This window comes from Plasmodium malariae (genome assembly GCF_900090045.1).
Source record: "Plasmodium malariae genome assembly, chromosome: 8".
Taxonomy (NCBI): domain Eukaryota; phylum Apicomplexa; class Aconoidasida; order Haemosporida; family Plasmodiidae; genus Plasmodium; species Plasmodium malariae.
The window spans coordinates 1,759,963-1,775,699 of NC_041782.1; the positions used below are offsets into that span (position 1 = coordinate 1,759,963).

Below are 15,737 nucleotides of genomic sequence, written 5' to 3' on the forward strand. Positions count from 1 at the left end.
TTTAATTGAAGCAAACGAAAATTCATAAATGGTAAAGGAGAAAAAAAAAAAAAAAAAAATACTTCTCACAAACACGTATGCACATGTGCATAATACATGCACATTTTATATGCCTATTGTATTGTGCTACGTTTTTGTATTTCCGTAGCATTCTATTTTCCCTATGTTACTCATAAAATGTTTATTTTAAAACGAAAATAAACTGCATGCATTTTTTTTGTTCTTTTCTTGCTCGATGTATTTCAAAAGAAGAGATACACATTTTTCAAGGTTTCCCCTTTCTGCGTACGTTTAATGGATAAGTACGAACGTTTTTTTTGAGAATTTCAGATAGCGAAGCGGCAAAAAAATAAAAAGAAAAAAATGTAGCTGGTAAAACGTAAATAACAAAACGTAAATGGTAAAACGTAAAAATTAAAGTACATAAATAGGACACGTACGGATGCGCAAATACGCAGAAGGAATAAAAAAGTATATGGAGAAAAGTAAGCTACTAAAGTTTGCATTTTTAAAAAAATATTAGCAAAACAGATCACAACTAAAAGTGTATTACTTCAATAATTGTTCCATTATTATAATATTAAAAAATGTTAATTTGTTATTTACTCATTTTGTGACATTTAAAATAATAAAAAAAATATATATATATATATATACATAGCATACATAGGAATTTAAAAAAAAAAAACAGGACTATTTCAAAATATAAAATTAAAATAAAAGAAAAGTACGTAGCAATAATAATGAAGAGAAAAAAAAAAGAAAAAAAATTATGAACGGTAGCTAAAATTGTCATATAATGAATATACTTATAATTGTAAAAAGAAATAAAAAAATTATGAACACTTAATAATTTTAATTTTTCTCTACCTTTTTTTATTAATGGTGCATAATAATTTATTAAACTAAATGAACAGCGCGATATGTGCATAAATAAGTGTATTGATGAGTTTACGTATTGCTATATATATATATATATATATATATATATATATATATATATATATATATATATATATATATATATATATATTGTATATACGTGTGAATGTGATTCCCGCGTATGTGCATGTGTGCAACGCATGCTCGCTCGTACAAAATTCCGCTATATTTTACTTAGCTCATACTGCTCATAATCATCGCTTGCTGAAAAATACGTGCTTGAGAGCTGAACATACTTAGGTGCGTTTCTGTTTTTCATAAAAAAGTTGTTATATAACTTTCGCTTGTTTTTGTACGCTCTGTATATAAATAATAAAACTAAAAAAACAGCATATAATAATATGGCTGCAACCAATGCTTTTTTCCCATTTTCTCGGTGCGCTTTACTTAATAGTAAGCTCTCTTCATTTAAATTAATCATAAGAAATGTTATTGAAAGAAAAGCAACACTTGCTGCGTCAAGCAAAATAAGTATATTAAGAAACATGCTCATTTTATCTCTGTTTTGAAGCCACGTGCGGATTTAAAGCCTTCTCTCTCTATATATATATATTTTTTTTTTTTATTATATTTTGTATTATTATTCTTTCTTATTTTTCGTATTATTATTCTTTCTTATTTTTCGTATTATTATTCTTTCTTATTTTTCGTATTATTATTCTTTCTTCTTATTTTTCTAAGTGTATATATATATTTTTTGTATGATAATGCTTATATACAAAGTACGTATTAATCCTTGAATTATACTTCTTTTTGTGTATATAAATACATGTACATAAACATATATATGTATATATAAATTATTTAATATATAAATTACGTACAGGGGCTCCTGTGCTTGAAAAAATGAAATTGGAAAAGGAATGACAATAATGTAAATAAGTATATATACACATAAACACAAACACAAACACATGCATTAACACAGGCACATGTATATGTGTGTATGCACACATAGTTTCTCTTACATACAGTAATACAAACCTGTCAATTTATATTTGAAAAAAGCTTCTCAATATGCTCATTAAAAACTGCAGAACGTATAGGCATATCAATATCGTAAAATGGATTTTTCAGTATTATGTCACTGTACAATTCATATACCTTTTTTAAATATGTGCTCACCTCAACATTTAAGTCATCTTTGTGGACAATAAATATTTTTATACCTGTTAAAGTATCAAAACATTGAATTTTAAAACCATTTCCCTCAATTGCCTCTATGCCCTTTTTTTCCAAAGATTTAAATATATTATTTTTATTTTCATTAAATGATGAATGCACATTTATTTTTTCAGAAATCGTTGAAATACCATGTAACATGGATGCAAGTCTTATTTCTTCATTACTGTTTAATTTTATTTCTTCACTGAAATGCTGCAAGGAACATTTTATAAAAACAATTTAAACTAATAAATGGTAAAAATAAAATTAAAATAAATATTGAAATTGAAATTTAAACTGCAATTACAATTTGTATTTAAAAAAAAAAAAAAAAAAAAATATTTACAATTAAATTAAAGCAAAATACAAAATCACTTGTGCAGTTAAGGTTTTTGCAGAAAAATGCGAAGCACGAATTGTCATGCTTACACGTAAGTATGTACGTAAGTATGCAAATATATATATATATATGCTTTATTTTGTTTCCCCCTTTACACACCTTTTATGTGTGTAAATGAAAACAATTTTTTTTGCTGAGAAAAATCAATTTTTCAAAATTGACCAAATTTTGCTAAATGTTGTCAAATATGAAAAATTGTAAGTTCTTTTTTTTTTTTTTTCACATAATATAACCATTGGGTAACGTATAGAAAAAGGTTCGAAATATATTTTTTTGTTTTCTCCCAAAGCATGTAAAATATAAAAATAGCAAATAACATGAAAAAAAAAAAGATATTTTTATTCTTTAAAAATGTGTGTATAATACATATATATATATATATATATATATTATATATACTGTAAACGCTTGTACATGGTTTATACCTTTTGATAAACTAAAGTGCCGTGTTGGTTGTTAACATAAAGAGAATACATTTTACTTCTTCAATTTAAGTATACTTAAATTTGATATTGTATAATCTCAGAAATCAAAATTATACAATTCTTTTACAGTTTAATTCCCTTTTTTTTTTTTTCCCCCCTTCTCTTAGCTTAAACATCTTATTGTTTTCTTTGTTCCTTATCCTTAAACTTTATTCTTTTTTATTTTTCGTATTATTATGAAATGAAATTTATAACATATATATAAGTTGCAGCGCTTATTCGTTTTTTTTTCCCTTTTTTTTTTTTTTTTTATTTTTTTAATTCATACTTTTTTTATCAATCCAAGTAACACGAAAAAGAAAAGAAGTCATACATAATCAGATAAAAAAAAGGTAAAATATATCGTACAAGGAAACTAGGCGAGGATTCCCAAAAAATTTTTTCTTAAAGGGAAAAATTCTTTATTTTCTAATTTATCACGTAAGTACATAATATATAATGCGTGTACATAATATATAATGCGTATACATAATATATAATGCGTGTACAAATATATATACATATGTGTACAAATATACATACATATGTGTACAAATATACATACATATGTGTACAAATATACATACATATGTGTACAAATATACATACATATGTGTACATTTATTTATATATATATATATATATAATACATATACATTTGTGTATAAATATATATAGAAGGAAACACTACGGATGTAATAAAAAAAAAAAAAAAAAAAGTCAGTATTCTCATGTTTTGAAAATATTCGAAAATATGTTTTCCTTTTCTTTTTTCTTTTTTTTTTTTTTTTTTAATCAACGTTATGTAATATAACATTTAACATAAAAGATAATAAACTTTTTGATTTTTCTAATATTTTTTTTTTTTTTTTTTTTAGTTTTACTGAAGTTCACTACGGATGTTACGAATTTTTTTTTTTTTTTTTTTGCGTCGATAATAAAATAATTGCAATGTTAGAAGTATATATTGTACATACGTATACGCATATATGTAAAAATACGTATGTACGTGCCATATATGTACATAATATAAATTTATAAAATATATATGTATATATAGCTTGTATGTATTTAATGCATATACATATATATTACATTCGTTTTATTATTTGTACAAATGCATAACATTTTTGTTCGTAATTTTTTTGGCATATATTTATAAAAAATTTATAGGAAAACTAGTGTTACATGTACAATTTATATAAATATTGTATGTATATATATATATATATATATGTATATATTTAATTACAAACGTGTACAAGCAAGTATGTGATACGAAATTGCATAAATCGCGTTGAGTTTTAAAACATTTCTTGTTTAATCAGATAATACAGGTTTTCAATATTAACAATGGATGTGAGAAGCGTTATCGAGGAGGTTCAGGCAATAAAAATTTTCCCGCATATGATGTTCAATGCGTCAAAGCTGAGTAAGTATAGAAAATGGCATAATTTAAAAAATATGAGCGCCGACTTTTGCCGTAATATTTAACAAAAAGAAAAGAAAAGAAAAAGAAGTGTATGCATAAATATATATATCCGTTTTGCAAAGAAAATGTTAATAAAGTCTTGCGCGTAGTATTTATAGGAATTATAAGCATTTGCAAAGACATACATGCTTACATACGTTCACTGCGCGTGTTCAATCTGAAACGAAGTTGTTCGTGCGACTTCGTAAATATATGCATATGTACATACATATAAGTGCATGTGCATATTTTCATTTGCATGTAGCGCTACAGGGAATTACCCTTTGTAGGGAAACCCCTGCCAACCGGTACTTGCATATTCTAAGTGTACATTATTAAGAAATACTGAAAAGCGCAAAGAAGCATATGTATTTTTTCATTTTATATTTCCTAATTTTCCGTTTGCAGAAGTACTGAGTGATTATGTAGATATAGCACTTGAAAATAATGAATATTTTGATAATGAAGTTATGCTGACCTTGTTAAGGTTATTTTGCTTATATCCCCACTGTTACGATAAAGTTGTAATTAAGAAAATTTTAGTATGCGTTTTGTATAATATAAATGAAGTAGACATGAATATTTACCTTAGTTTAATAAACCCCAATATATATGATGATAACATAAAAAGCATTGTATATTTGCATGATTTGATAAAAGAGTGTCAGTTTAAGAAGCTATGGGCATGTATAAACAGTGGTAGTAGTAGTAGTATCGATGATAATAATAATAATAATAATAGTAATTATGATTACACCTTTTTAAAAAATTCTATTAATTTTACGTATAATATTAGAAAATATATATTAAATACAATATCGTTAAGTTTTGAAAATATTACGATGAAAAATATGTCGGAGTATTTAAATATGCATGACTATTCAGAAATTGAAAAATTATTAAATGAAAATAAATGGATGATTAAAAATGTTAATTATAAAGATGAAGAGCAATCAATTTGCTGCAACGGAAATATAGAAGCTGTTCAGCAGAAAAAAAATATCAACGCTTATTTCAGTGAAGATAATATAGCGTCTTACATGACCAAATTGAATAATTGATTGGGTGAGTACTGGGTGTTTTCATACCCCCCCCCGTCGTTGTGCCATTCGTGAGCTTATTCCATTTATTCTATCTATTATGTTTTAATATATCTTTACATTGTATGTATGTAATATTTACCTAATATTATTTTATTTTTACTTAATTTTATTTTATTTTTATTTTTACTTAATTTTTCTTCATTTTATTTTTACTTAATTTTTCTTCATTTTTTTTTATTGCACGTACATCCTCCTTTTTCACCTGCGCAACCTGCAAAAAAAAAAAGTCGTTATTACACTACAACCTAGCTACCTACGACTTAGTTTTTAAACGGTAAAATTTATTTTTAATTAACTCATATTTTTGTAATAATTGGTAAGGGGGTTATTATTAAGACCAACAAAAGAACAGTAGAAGGAAGCATACTTGTGAACTTGTAGAAAAAAAAAAAAAAAAAAAAAAAGATTAAATATGCAACTAGCCAAAATTTTCGTTGTTTTTCTCTTATTTTATGAACTTTTTTTTTTTTTTAATTAATATGCCTATATGTGTATATATGGTACTTTGTATATTTGTACATTTGTAATTTTCGTTGTGTGCATTTCATTTTTTTGCTTCATCTTTAACTTCTTGTTCTAGTTTATTCTAAAAAGTGTTTTGTAACAAGCGGCGTTAAGTTGGTAAGCAGGAACTATATTAGGAGGATAAAATCTTAGAGAAAAGATAAAATGTATGAGAGGAATATATGCCTTTTTTTTTTTTTTTTTTTTTTTTTTTTTGGGGGTTCTTTCCCGACTTGTTAATATTATTTTATGGGAATCCTTCAGAACCGTTATATTATATCCCTATACTATTATAACTGTTTTAAACTCGTTTTCGAGTAGGAAAAAAAGAAAAATAAGATATTATTAGTTTGGTTCTCAATATATAATAACAAATATGTAAACGGAAAAGCATGTATCAGAAATGCTTATTTATATCTGTTTGTATATCGTTGTGTATGTAACAGTTATGCGCATATATTTATACGAGAACACAAATATGCAAATTTGTTCTACGTAGAATTAAAAAGAGAAGAAGATTGTTTTGAAAAAAACACATCACCCCCAAAAAACTGTTTGGTCGAAATATTTACATATGTTAAGTATGCATGTATGTTCGTGCGACTGCACATATATTTGCACGTATGTATGCATTTATCGCCTGTGCAACAATGTTCAAACGAAAGGGCGTACCTGGGGATTATATAATATATTTGCCCCTTTTAATTTTGAACACTTCATTTTGTTCTTTTTCCTCTCTAATTTGTTTTTCGGTTTTAACTAGGGGAGAAATATTTGTACGTATTTATATAGGTAGTTGTACATACTATTTTTTTGCTCCTTTTGCTAATATTTGAGTATGTTTTTTAGTTTATTTTTATGTCCTCTTGCATTTATTATTTTTTTTTTTTTTTTTTATTATATTATATTATATTAAATTTATATTATTATCTACACTTATTTTTATAAAAAAAAAAAAAAAAAAAAAGTTGTCATCCTATACACCTTAAAAGAGTTTTAAATTTCTCCTTTATTTTTCATTATATTTTTTTAATGTTTTATTTTTGAGTAGTGTTCATTGCATAATTTGAATATCTTAATAAGGTTTTTTCTTTTTTTTTTTTTTTTTTTTTTTTTTTTTCTTTTTCTTTTTCTTTTTCTTTTTTCTCGTTTTTTGCAAATATTTTTTCAAATTCTTTATACACTTCTTCCCTCATTTTTTATAAATTTCTCCCCATATTTTTTGTTTATTTATTCCTGCATTTTTTATTTATTTCATTCGTCATTTTTTTTAAATTTCTTTTCTGATCTTTTATAAAATTCTTCACTCATTTTTTATATATTTCTTGCCTTATTTTTTATTCATTTTTATATACCTTTTTCTCCTTTTCTATATCACCATCTTTTTGCATTTTGTCCATGCCCCTTTTGAACATATGTGTTTATGGCATAAATTTTACAATCTTGTATTACACTATTTATATAAATAAATTTTATATTAATATATATGATATGTACATACGTAATATATATATATATATATATATATATATATATATATATATATATATATATATATATGCATATTTATTTATCCATTTATCCCTTTTTAAATGATTACCTCTATAAAAGTAGGCTTGTGAATGTTAATTGTATTTTCCCTTTTTACAAATCTTTCGCATTTAATTTATTTTTAATAATCCTTCATAGGCCTGCATAAGCCAGGAAAAATCTGCAATTCATTGAATGCCCACGTTGATGATTACCTTTTCATACATTCTGAGGCTGAAAACGTTTACTCGATACTTTTCTGCTTCTTCTTATTCTCTACCCTTTTTACCAGTTTGGCAGTACAATCAGCTTCTCACACCCGTACCATCTGCTTGTCTTATTTTCCACTGAGAGTATTCGTACAAATATATTTAGGATGTTAAAAAAAGGAGGTAGATGAGATTACACCACTAAGTTTGCTAATGGTACATATGACACGTTACAGCAATATTAAAAGTTAATATGAAATGTAACAACACGATAGGTAAGAAAAGAAGGTATACAGTCAAGCCAAATCATTTAAACACATTAACCAAAAAGAGGTTCTCATACTGTTATAACGACCATATTGATAATGATAAAGGAATGGTATATCAAAAAAAGATAAATCAAGATTTACATAAAATGAATTCATCAAAAAGGATTAATAGATGTGCTAATGGGAAGAACAAGGAAATAGAAGAAATACAATTTTTTAAAAGACCCATAGGAAGTAATACTGCAATAAAAGAAAACGCATATTATAATAGAGATGAAGATATTATTAGATATAAAGAAAAGTACATGTGTGAAAATGATGATGCAAATAATGATAATGGTATCTGTGATGGCAATGATGACAGTGGCAAAAATTTATCCTACAAACAAATTTATTATAAATACAGTAATTACGATCCATGTAACGACCATTTGAAACACTCATATAATACAAATAGTGTGCACAGTACAAATGGATGTTACGTGGTGAAAAGTGTTCACATGATGGACGGTAAACATATAGACAATAATGATAATAACAGTTACAATGGGAATGAATGTAGAAGTAATAAATATAAAGGAACGAATTCTAATCCCTTTTTCAGTGTTGTGAACGGGGCTCAGTCTCTGAAGGAAAACAGTATGAACAGTACGCGGATAAATGCATCTGATGTTAGGGGGAGTGATGTGCACAATAATAATAGGAGTAGTAACAGTTTTATTGGCAATAGCATCGATAAGAATAGTGATAAGCATAACCCAGTTGAGGTGAACTGTTCAGAACCCAATAACAACGTAAAGGGGGAGGATTATATATTGCAGGATAGCAGAAACGACAATTTGTATTTTTTTGAAAATGAAGAATATGAACTAGTTAGGAAAAATATTGAGGAAAGTAGAAATATTGAGGAAAGTAGAAATCGAGCTGACGATTTATCACATCTAGTTGATAAAACAATGGAGGATGGTATACGAAAGAATAATGATCATTTGAAAAAAATAGAAGGGGGATGTACAACAAATGACAAAGTAAATTATGCAATGGATAACGGTAGTTATAAAGACGGTTGTAATGGAAACCATAATGAGGATGATTATTATAATTATGTACAAAATAATGAGGAAAGAGAACTTAATTATGAGCATAACATGAATAATCTCCTTAATTATAATTACGGTGGTGTTTATAATGAAAATTGTTCACTGCCAAAAAGTTATAAGAATGACTCGGGGAAGTATAACAATTATAACTGTATTTATGAAAATTATAATAGCAAGTACGGACAGAGTTATGCTAAAGGTATTGAGGGGAATGATGATCCTAAGCATGAAGCATACAAACGAATTTCCCCATTAAGGCGTAATACAGCAAATAGAACTACTGATGAAAATATGATGTGTAATGAGTGGGAGAGAGATGATTTATCTTTTCATTGCCAGCCATATGAAGCAGTTAGTAATGAGAGAAAGGTAAAAGGAAGTTTAGGTATACACGCAGATAACAGTTGGAATTATCGCCCTAACAGGCCTAATCAGACAAATCAGCATCATAATAGGCCATATCAGCCTAATCTACCTTACCTTCATCGGCATTCCTATGAGCATAAAACGAAACAGGGAAACTACAACAGGGACTCAAGAAGACACAGTAAATATGACAGAGACTCAGAAAGGTGCATATCCAATTTTGAAGCAAGCGATGGGACTGGAAATAGGAATGGAAATGGACATAGAGATAGAGAAAATAAAACAAGAAGAAAGGATAACAGAATAGGGGGTAAATATCGAAATGGTTATGTAAATTATAGGCATGGAAACAGTATGTATTATAAAGAGGCAGACAGTAACTGTAATGGTAGTAGCACTATCCACAGGAGCAGCTGCTATGATAATAATAGCAAGAGGGATATTCAAAGGAATGCCCTTCACAGGGGCAGTAGTGCATGTTCACCGAGAGCGAACAATGCTCCATTTGCAAACATTGAAGGGGATGATGTTTGCGAATCAGATCCCCCTCATTTGGTAGATGAACATATAAAGGAAAATAAAAATTGTTTAGTTAGAAAGAAAATATTGTTGACTGAAGATATTAGAAATAATGCTCAAAAGAATATAGAGAGATTGTCGATTTACAAATTGAGAGAAGATATCTTAAGGATGGTAGAAGCAAATGACATTACGTTTATTCATGGTGAAACGGGGTCAGGTAAATCTACATGTGTTCCGAGATTTTTACTAGAAGATATTTTAAAAAAAAATAAAAAAAAAATAAATATTATTGTAACTGAGCCAAGAAGAATTGCTTGTATAGCTTTATCAAAAATATTATCAGAACTGACTAATGAAAAGTTAGGTGGTAAGATAGGATATAGAATATCAGGTGAATCTTTATATGACCCCGAGAAAACTGTTATCACATATATAACTATAGGGTATTTATTTAAACTATTTTTGCATCATAAAAATATATACAAAAGGTTTACACATGTAATTATTGATGAAATACATGATCGAAGTATACTCTTAGATATTGTATTATTATTTATAAAATTATATTTACATAATAAGGATAAGGAGGAGCACATGTTTAAATTAATTATTATGTCAGCAACTATGCAGAGAGATTTATTTTATTCCTACTTCCAGCATGATAATATAAAGATGGATAGCATATTTATAGGTACGAAAATTTATAATATAGATACATTTTACATAGAAGATATTATAGAATACGCAAGGAAGGGCATGAGCAATGCTAGTGTTGCAAGCAGCAGTGGTGGTGATGGAAGTGGTAACGGCATTGTTGATGATACAGAAGACACGAAGACGGAGCATGTGCACGAAAGAGTAATAGAGTACATCCTTAGAAAAAAGAATTATACAAAGCTGGAGCTGTCGAAAAATTCAGAAATGTTGTTATACAAAATAAAAAATGAATATGATAAGAATATACACATGTTTAATAATAAAAATTTGATTCATTCAGAGAACAGAGATTTAGATGTAGATGAAATAATTCCAGCGAATGTTTTTTCAAATATATCTACGCTTTGTTTAGACTTAGTATACAATTTATGTTTAAAGGGGGATAGCGTTTTAATATTCCTGTCTGGTATGCAAGATATAACGGACATGTATCATCAATTAAGTATGACTATAAATAATGGAGGTCATAATTATAATGTTAAATTCCATATTCATATGTTACATAGTTGTTTATATGATAATACTATTAGTAAATTAAAAGGAAATGACTCTGATATCAAGATTTTTTTATCCTCAAATATTGCCGAGAGTTCTATTACTATTCCTAATGTAAGACTAGTTATTGATTTTTGTATTCAAAAAAATATTGAATATAATACGAAAAAAAAAGCGCATATTTTAGTGAAAAAATGGATAAACAAATCTTCCATGGAACAAAGGAAAGGTAGGTGTGGTAGAACTTGTCATGGTATATGCATTAGAATGATCAGTAAGCACTTTTTAAACTTATTAAGGGACCACAAGTTATCGGAAATATATACGCACAGTTTGCACTTGTTATATTTGTATATTTTGAAGAGCATGCCAGTGTTAAATACTCTATTGGGAAGAAGAGGTCAGTGTATTAGCGAAAGGGATGGTGAAACTGCTATTAGCACTAGTGCTGTATTTAGTAGCGGAACCACTGAGAATGGGAGGATGATGAATGAGAAAGGAATGAAGAACAGGCTAAATATATATCACGTTCTGGGTATGATTATAGAAAAACCATCTAGGGAAAAAATCAAAAATACTAGATACGAATTAGAACAAATGAAGGCCATTATAAAAATAAAAGATAAAATAATTATTTCAATTATTGGACAAATAATGATACGATTTAATTTAAGTTTTAACTTATGTAAATTACTATTATATGGAGTTATATTAGACTTAACATTTGATACTATAATAATTATTAGTATATTAAATACAAATGATATATTCCCTACATTTAATTTATATTCCTCTAGAAATATTTATTCATATGGTGTATTCTTAGAATTATTATTAAAACAAAAAGAATATTTTGATGGAAAAACATATTCAGAACCAATCATGTTAAGAAATGTTTTTATAGAATGGTTATGCATATTTTTACTTTACATTCAAGAGTTAAGAAAGAAAAACAAATTTAATAAAAACGATTTGAAAAATTATTACATTCATACATGTTCCATCATGAATAAAAAAAATTATATAAATGTGAAGAAATTACTATGTGTAATCAATAGCGTCGAAAATATGTGTAGAAAAATGCTTAAAATAGTTAGCTATGGCAGCAATGCGTATAGGTCCACCCGCTATTTGTTGAATTTGCTAAGGGGGGAAATAGGGAAGGTTAGAAGTGATCAGAGAGGGATTAATGGCCTAGACGAAAATCATAATGTGAGCAGTGTAAATAGGATGAGAGAGAAGGAGAAGGAGAAGGAGGAGGATGTAAATATGTGGAGTAGTGGTAACATGGGGGATGATGTGAATGAGGGAAATGTCTTTCGTATAGTAAGCAAGTACGCGCATTATGATCACCACACGAATGAAAATCTTTACTTGAAGTTTTTATTCGCCTTAGCTTTTTCCCCTCTCTTTATACACGGTACCCCTAATCTATCACTTAAAGACATGAATGAGGGAAAAAAGAAGAGCAAAAAGTTATTGAGTGTGTTAAATTTTATGACTGAAAGGAGGTTAAATACGAAAGACTGCATATATTTTAGCGGTGTAAACATATTCGACATAAATATTTTGAAAAGGGGGTTATATATCATGTGTCCATACTTATCGCTCGATGTTTATCACAATAGAGGTATGTACATCGTTCATTTTAACAACAAGGGTGTGAACAGTTACCTGAACGGGTTAAGAAGTTGCCATAGAGGCAGTTATCAAAGTGGAAACCGAAGCAGCAATGCAGATATCCATGCGAATTACCCTGTTTGCACACATGACTACATGGACAGTCAAAGATATGAAGACACGGGTGGTAATCTCTACGTTGTCCATGATGATTACCGAAACAACGGTACTGCTACTATTACTACGACTACGACTAATACTTCTAGTACTATTACTACTAGCACTGCCACCTCTCCCCTGTTAATGAAAAATCTTCACATAAATGGAAACAGTGCAAATGGTTCGTATCATACCCTAAATAGAATGATTAAAAATGGTAACAACAACCAGTTTGCTCTAAATGAATTTAACAGCTTTTCTTCAAATGGGATAAATATGAAACAGTGCACAGAAATAATAGAAATGATTAGAGCTGAACTGATTTACATGTATAATAATAATGTCGAAAGAAATATTTTTACAAATTTTTATAATAACATTCTAAACCTAATACTAGACGTGCATGCATATGTGCCAGTGTGCATAAATAAAAAAGATGAAATTAATAATGTGTTTTTATGTACAAGTATTATTAACATGTTTTCAAATGGGAGATGGTCCTTCCCCATGCCACTGTATAACAGTAGCGGTAGAAGTAATAGTAGTAGTGTTCGTGGTGGTAAAGGCATAAACGATGTGAATGACTATTTCGTTCATAAGTACGAACTGAAGAAGCCGAAGCATTTGTTTCTAGTCAAGTGGCTTCTTCTAGACAAAGATAACTACAAAATAAAAAAGGGAAAAAATGGAAAAAATGGAAAACAGGGTGGTGGTAATAGTAATAGTAGTAGGGGAAAAGGCTTAGAGAAGTGCGAAAAAGAGGCCATGATGGACAGTGCGCAAGATGGCAGTAGTAGCAGAAGCAGCAGTAGTAGTAGTAGAAATGGGAGAGATGCCGCTGATACCTCTAATCGCAGTGATAAAGAAGGAAGTTGTAACTCCCCAGGGGAAGTGAAAAACAGCTCCAACAACAACAACAACAACAACAACAACAACAACAACAATAACAACAACAATAACAACAATAACAACAACAATAACAACAATAACCCGTATAGAAAAACAGATGATCCTATCGTGGACGACGTAAAGGTTGAGGAGGAGAGGGATGACAAAGGCGGATCAAGCAGCACGTACAGCACATTGAACAAAAAAAGCAAACAAAAAAAATTAAAGTGCAATTTGAATTTTAGGTCAGTACTTGGTTTTTTATCTCTATGTCCATTTAGTTATGACCCGAAAAAAAATATATATGAAAATCAGGCATCTGAAATTTTTGCTGTTTGTGCAAGTATTGATTACAATTGTGCTAATATCTCATATACATGGGTAAATTACGCTACAGTTATTCCAATGGCTTATTTTCTTACCTTCTTTTTAACATCCTTACCATTTCATGATAATATAATTTTTCAAACGAGTACAAATTTACTTGGGTGTGATATACTATCAGTGAAAATCTTTGATTCAAAAGAAATAATTTTTATTAACACGAAAAACAATAAATCCAAGTTGAAGTCCAAGACATATCCCGGTGGTAGTAATACCAGCTCAGAAGCCATAGGCGATAATGTAAGGGGTGCTCGTGTTAATAAGTTTGACTTACTGCGGATTAATTATGTGAGATATTGTCTTTCGAAAATTTTACTCACACTTACCTTGTCGTATAACAACCATGATGAGAACAAAAAGAAGCAGCAGGAACATCAGAAGCAACATCACCTGCTGGAGTTGCCTCTACCGTTATCACAGTTGAGTAACTATGACAACATACCTCTATTTGTGAAGGATAAAAACAGGGATGAGATGTCCGAATGGACAGAAGGCAGAAATGTGGAGGAGGAAGGAAATCCGTATGAACGTAGTACTATAATAGAGCACCAGAAGAAGGGAGAGAAGAAGCAAATGGAGGAAAACGAGACGGAAGAAGAGGAAGGAGGAGGGGGCTATTTCAGTGAGGACGATGTCATGAGTGATATTGAAGAAAATAATGTATTGAGGGAAAATTTATATTTAAAAAAGATTGTTCATAATATGATAAATGAAAATAATAGTGAAAAAATTAATTATAATGATTATTCTGTTGAAAATAATACTAATAATAACTTTGATGATGACAGAATATTTGATATGTCCATTTTATGTGAGGATGAAAATTTGGAAATTTTAAATAATAAATGGAATAATTACAAAGGAGAAAGACTAATTAAAGCATACAGTTACCTGTACAACGTTTTAACAAGAAAAAAAGATTCTTTTTATGAATCTAAAGATATTAAAGAAAAGTCTTTAAACTCTTTTGAAGCTGTAAAAAACTGTTATATGAATAACAATTTTGTGGTTCAAGTTACAAATGGAATGAATGCATATACTAATTCTGATTCTGAGGACTATATTTTCTTTCAGCCTGTTAATATCTCGGCGATTCGGAACGCAAATTTTCAGTTGAGGTCTATGTATTACAGGGAATGTTCTCCCGACTTGTCGTACAACCAAGCAGGGAGGAAAAGCGGCTAGACGGCTTGGTGTTGCAAAAAAAAAAAAAAAAAAAAAAAAAAAAAAAAAAAAAATTAGTTTAGGAAAGACTTATGTGGAGACTTTCTTTTTATATACAAACATACGCATACATATACACATACACATAATCATACATTTATATATAAATACGCCATATATGTATGACTTAGAAAAACAGCGAGAGCGCAATGCTTGTTTATTTTTGTTGAAAAGCAAGTTCTTAATTCTTTGTTTGTTTTTGTATA

General features: G+C 28.5%; 4 protein-coding genes across 4 annotated transcripts; 2 read left to right on the forward strand and 2 right to left on the reverse strand.

Moving 5' to 3' along the window:
• Nucleotides 1-1,105: 1,105 nt before the first annotated feature.
• Nucleotides 1,106-1,435, reverse strand: PmUG01_08045400 (conserved Plasmodium protein, unknown function; the record flags this gene model as incomplete). The annotated part of the gene is made up of 1 exon (XM_029004628.1): nucleotides 1,106-1,435. One exon carries the CDS (start codon nucleotides 1,433-1,435, stop codon nucleotides 1,106-1,108), a length of 330 nt encoding a protein of 109 aa, XP_028861298.1.
• A 494-nt stretch (nucleotides 1,436-1,929) lies between these two features.
• PmUG01_08045500 (trafficking protein particle complex subunit 4, putative) lies at nucleotides 1,930-2,982 on the reverse strand (the record flags this gene model as incomplete). Its single annotated transcript, XM_029004629.1, has 2 exons — nucleotides 1,930-2,319; nucleotides 2,932-2,982. The coding sequence occupies 2 exons, from the start codon at nucleotides 2,980-2,982 to the stop codon at nucleotides 1,930-1,932; spliced, it is 441 nt and encodes a 146-aa protein (XP_028861299.1).
• A 1,341-nt stretch (nucleotides 2,983-4,323) lies between these two features.
• EIF3K (eukaryotic translation initiation factor 3 subunit K, putative) lies at nucleotides 4,324-5,502 on the forward strand (the record flags this gene model as incomplete). Its single annotated transcript, XM_029004630.1, has 2 exons — nucleotides 4,324-4,402; nucleotides 4,850-5,502. The coding sequence occupies 2 exons, from the start codon at nucleotides 4,324-4,326 to the stop codon at nucleotides 5,500-5,502; spliced, it is 732 nt and encodes a 243-aa protein (XP_028861300.1).
• A 2,538-nt stretch (nucleotides 5,503-8,040) lies between these two features.
• DHX57 (ATP-dependent RNA helicase DHX57, putative) lies at nucleotides 8,041-15,492 on the forward strand (the record flags this gene model as incomplete). The annotated part of the gene is made up of 1 exon (XM_029004631.1): nucleotides 8,041-15,492. One exon carries the CDS (start codon nucleotides 8,041-8,043, stop codon nucleotides 15,490-15,492), a length of 7,452 nt encoding a protein of 2,483 aa, XP_028861301.1.
• Nucleotides 15,493-15,737: the final 245 nt, after the last annotated feature.